General features: G+C 35.9%; 1 protein-coding gene across 1 annotated transcript; it reads right to left on the reverse strand.

Annotated features, from left to right (window-relative positions):
- Positions 1-1,055: 1,055 nt before the first annotated feature.
- Positions 1,056-2,006, reverse strand: LOC118837932 (olfactory receptor 8B3-like). The gene has a single exon (XM_036745083.1). The coding sequence runs from the start codon at positions 1,995-1,997 to the stop codon at positions 1,056-1,058; it is 942 nt and encodes a 313-aa protein (XP_036600978.1). The 5' UTR covers positions 1,998-2,006.
- Positions 2,007-5,048: the final 3,042 nt, after the last annotated feature.

Below are 5,048 nucleotides of genomic sequence, written 5' to 3' on the forward strand. Positions count from 1 at the left end.
CTTTTGCATTATGAGAGTTCAGTCAATTTGAAAATCCAAAAGAAACTTCCCTCAGGAAATGTTTTTGAGTCAAATCAACTTGCTCAAACCTCTCTCATGTTGTAACTGTTATAAGAACATTTCCTACTAGTAATTTTTTTTCAGAAATTAAAAATGTTTTCCTCAAAATTAATATCTCTTAGTTGTCCATTCTCATCAGATCATCATTGTAAATAGACACACACTTACACTATGTTGGGAATTTTTAATTATTATTCTGAGCTAGACAAGTCCTATTTTATATTTATTGTGGAAGTCGGAAAACACCTGTAACAACTTCTGATAGAAGCAGTTGTGCCAAAAATCAAAGGGCCTCAGGTCTGGGAACAAAAGGAAGGGAAATTACTTTGGTTTTTCATATAAAGGACAAATTGTACTTTTGTGCATGTATCCAATTTTGATAACACTTTTGAGAAGGAAAAAAAGTGCAGTTATAGAAAGGGCTAAAAGGTTAGTTCTGGTTGACTTGCTTAGGTGGGGGAGGGGCTTGAAGGGGTCATATTATGTCTATATCATTTGGACATTTTGTCACTATTTTCCCAACAACTTATCTTCATGGACTGCCTTCCTGAATTATTGATCAGTAACAATTGGCAGAGAATGAAAGGTCTACCACAATTAAGATACAACCTATTGAATGATTCCACAGGATATATGCATTTTCACAGATAGTCACACATCAAAGATTTATAGCTATAAAGGATCTTAGAAGCCACATAGTCCAAATACCTCTATGTTTGCAAATGGAAAATCTGAAATCAAAAAGGTTAAGGTGACCTGCCAAAGGTAACAGAGAAAGAACATTCAGGATTTATACCCTGATCAGCTTACTCTAAAGTCATCACTTTCCACTGCCTCTTTAAACCAAAGGAATTAAGTCATGGTGGTAGAAAATTGGGCAATAGAAAATGAGGAGAAAAGAATTTGAGTAAAGATTTCTTCCTGAGATAATTTTAACCAAGGAAAGAGAAGGAACCTTAGGCCCTTGAATTCAACTCACATGATTAAAATCCTTCTCAGGTTCTAGAAAATATTTTTCTTTTCAAAGTTTTCCTCAAGGCAGCTTGAACATCTTTATTCCTCAGACTATAAATGATGGGGTTTAACATGGGCCCCACATTTGTGTAAAAGATTGAAGACACTTTGTCCTGGTCCACGGACCCTGATGAAGATGGCTTGAGATACATGAATGAAGCCGACCCAAAGAAAAGAGCAACAACAATTATGTGGGAGCTGCAGGTGCTGAAGGCTTTGGCCCTGCCTTCAGTGGAGCTCATATTCAGGATACTGGACAGGATGAGAGCATAAGAGGTAAAGATGGTGACACTAGGCACTATAATATTAGTACCTACAACAATGAAAACCACTAGCTCATTGACATAGGTACTAGTGCAGGAGAGCTGGAGGAGGGGAAGCACATCACACATGTAATGGTTTATGATATTGGCATCACAGAAGGACAGTCTCAGCATACATCCAGTGTGGGCCATGGCACCAGCAAACCCCATTACATATGCCCCACCCAATAGCCATGAGCACACCTGATTGGACATACTAACATTATACAGCAATGGATTACAGATGGCAACATAACGATCATAAGCCATTATTGTCAACACATAGATTTCAGAAATAACAAAAAAACAGAAGAAATAGAGCTGTGTCATACATCCCGAATAAGAGATGATGTTTTTGGTTAGGACAAAATTCATCAACATTTTGGGAGTAAAGACAGAGGAGTAGCAGAGATCTATGAAAGATAAGTTGAAGAGGAAATAGTACATAGGAGTGTGAAGCTGAGAATTCATCCTGATTAAAATGATCAATCCCACGTTTCCCACTATAGTGATCACATAAGTCCCCATAAACAGGAAGAATAGGGGTAGCTGGAGTTCTGGTTGACCTGTTAAGCCTGCAAGGATGAATTCAGTCACTGAAGAAGCATTTTCCAAAGCCATCTGCTCTTGAAAGATCTATGAGGAGAGGGAAAAAGTTATACTGGAAGCAAAATAAGTTCAACAAACCCTGTTCCCTGGGTATGAAAAAGAAGCACCGCTAGAAGTGTCTGGAAAGCATCGTCACCATGCCATGCAGATTCTGTTCTTATCTTCCCCAAGATATCCAGGGATTTTGGTTGAGCTGAGTAAATGTCTCCATGAGCTGGATGATTGTAGAAAACTGTTTCCCAAATTCCCCTGTAGAGTAACAGTTGATGTTCCTCAGAATCCAAAGCAAAAGGAAACCATGAAAATAAGAGTATTTCCCCCCATCCTGCACAATATTCCCTATGCTGGACACCTCAGGAGAAACTTTAAGTACTTTCCCCATTTTAGAAGTGCCAAAGTAGTACCTCAAAGAGTTCTGTAAATACCTGCAGTAAAAGTATTATTATTAACATCATATTAATTATTAATATATTACCAATAAGATTATTAGTATTAAAAATAATCATTGAGCATTGACATAGCACTTTTTGATGTGTCAAATATTGCCTTAAATCTTTTTCAAATATTAAATGCTTTGATCCTCATAACAACCCTGGGAAGCACATGTTATTCCTATCGCCAGCTTATAGTTGAAGAAACTGAGGCAAACAGAGATTAAGTGACATTGCCCAAGTCACACAGCTTCTTAATTCCTGAAGCTAGATTTGAACTCAGGTCTTTCTGACTCAAAACCCAGATACTTCAGACTGGATCCAGAGTCCCTTTTGCAGGGTATAGAGTCCTATGGAGGTAGGGGACTAACTTTGACAAGGTGCCCATTATCTTTTCATATTCTCTTCCCCATTCTTCCCTAGACCAAACCAAAAGACCTATATATGAGTCAGCGACTAAGTTTAGGGACATATTTTATAGAATCCTCAAATCTCCTGGTTGGCAAAGCAGGGAGGACAAAATTGAAGGAAAAATCAAAAATGAATGTCTTACACACTCACCCTCCTCCTGCCTAGACACTTCAGTGATGGACTTTACAAGTTTTGAGCCCCTGGGTTCTGAAGGAGAAATGGTTCTGATAAGGGTGAACAGAGACTCTCCCTTTTCTACTCCCTTTTCTACTGAAGCAATCAGAGCATAAACCTTAGCCTCTGGACTGAATAGAGACATATTTTGAGCTATAAAGATCACAGATTGTGACCTTGACTTCACCTGAGGAGTGGCCCAGATTTGGGAGGGAGGGAATAGTGCCTAGAGGTGTCACCACAATCAACAGGTGATAGGAAAATGAAGGTTTTATTCTGGATATGATCTTCTTGTGGATTACATTGGAAACACAGAGAGGATCCAGGTTTTCTCCCTGGAATCAAAGTCTTCAAGGAGCACTAATTACAATGTCCATGTTTACACACTTTATTACAGAACTTATTTTTTTCTCCTAAGGGATTCAATCTTCTACTAAGCCTTGAAATTCACACACGGGACTTCCCTCATTTTCTTCTAAACATTTTTTTCTGAGAATTTCGCTCTTGAACAACATTTTATGCAGCCACCATCTCTAGGACTCTTCTACATGATTCAGAGCATAAAGGCAAAGTATGATATCAAAGAGTTACAGCCCCAAACTGAGCTCTCAGAAAGATACATCTATATGCTCCTGTCAACACGGAAACAAGACAGTTTAACTGAGTTATTCTACTGGTGTCCAGAGGAAAATATTCTCCTCACCATGTGGAATAATAAAGCCAGGCTCATTAAGGTTTTAAAGAAATTAGATCCTCTACCCTTGTGCACCATTCGGATACATGAGAGCTTATGTTAACCACACATCACACACACACACATACACACACCTGTTGTACTTATTTCTATAGGCCTATATTGATATATCCACCCCAACCCCCCAAAACTATAAATTTCTTCAGGCTGACTCTTGTTTTGATTTTTGAATAAAGGGATAAATAAATGAAGGAAGGAGTTAAAATATCAGATATCAGTCAGTTTTCTTTTGAGGAAGAGTAGCGTGGCAATACTCCACGGATTGTGATATGAACTCTTTCACTATGCACTCCATCATGGTTCATAGAAAAAAAAGAACCTTTAAAACCACTTATTTAACCTCTATTAAAGACCAAAATAAAAATCTTGAAAAATCTAACATGAGATTACGAAAAATGAAAATCAAAAAAGAGAAGAAACCTCACTGAATACAGAGCTTTGGTAGGAAAAAATAAAAAGATCAACCCATATTTAATTTAACTTTTTATGAGATGTAAACTTTATTAGAGTCCGAATAATCTGTTTCTCTTATTTTACAAATAAGGGAAAAAGAGAACCAGAGACTTTATGAGTTGCCCACAATTACAAAGATAGTAATGTAATAATTCAAATATAGGTCTTCATAATCAAAATTTAGATACAAATATGATAGGCACATATTAAGTCTGCAAATGCCAATTGTCCTCCTTTATTAGGTTTCATTTTTCGTGTGTTTCATTTGTCACTGTTTTAATGATATTTTTGGCTTTTTATTTCTTTCTATCATGTGAAATTTGACATTATTTATTTTCCCATTTGTATTAAAATTGCTGTCAATTGTTTTAAACTTATAGATTAACTTTTTATAATTATTATCTTTATTAGTTTAACATAGACAACACTTGAATATTGAATGCCTCTCTAATTATTTAATTCTTTATTTCTTTTGAAATGATTTTTGTATTTATATAAACCCCAGCTATGCATTGGTAAATTAAATATCAAAGGATTAATACATTTTCATATGACCTTAAACACCCTTACGTTTTGAATCTATTTTCCTTTTGTTATTCATATGTAGATAACTTATTTTGTGAACTTAATTTATCATGCTCCTCCATTTCAAGTTCCTTGTCTCAATTTTTTGGCCAATTATTTTGGATCTACTTAGTACAACAACTTATCATCTACAAATACCTTGTTTCTTATTTTTCATTTCTCATTTCCTCTATTTTTTTTTATCATATTGCTATATGGAGTATTTCTAGGACTTTGTCAATCATTAATAATGCTAATAGACATTCTTGCTTTTCC

Source organism: Trichosurus vulpecula, chromosome 2 (genome assembly GCF_011100635.1).
Source record: "Trichosurus vulpecula isolate mTriVul1 chromosome 2, mTriVul1.pri, whole genome shotgun sequence".
Classification (NCBI taxonomy): Eukaryota; Metazoa; Chordata; class Mammalia; order Diprotodontia; family Phalangeridae; genus Trichosurus; species Trichosurus vulpecula.

Bases quoted from the DNA above. Each gene is read 5' to 3' on its own strand.
- LOC118837932 (XM_036745083.1), bottom strand. From the start codon at position 1,997: ATGGCTTTGGAAAATGCTTCTTCAGTGACTGAATTCATCCTTGCAGGC.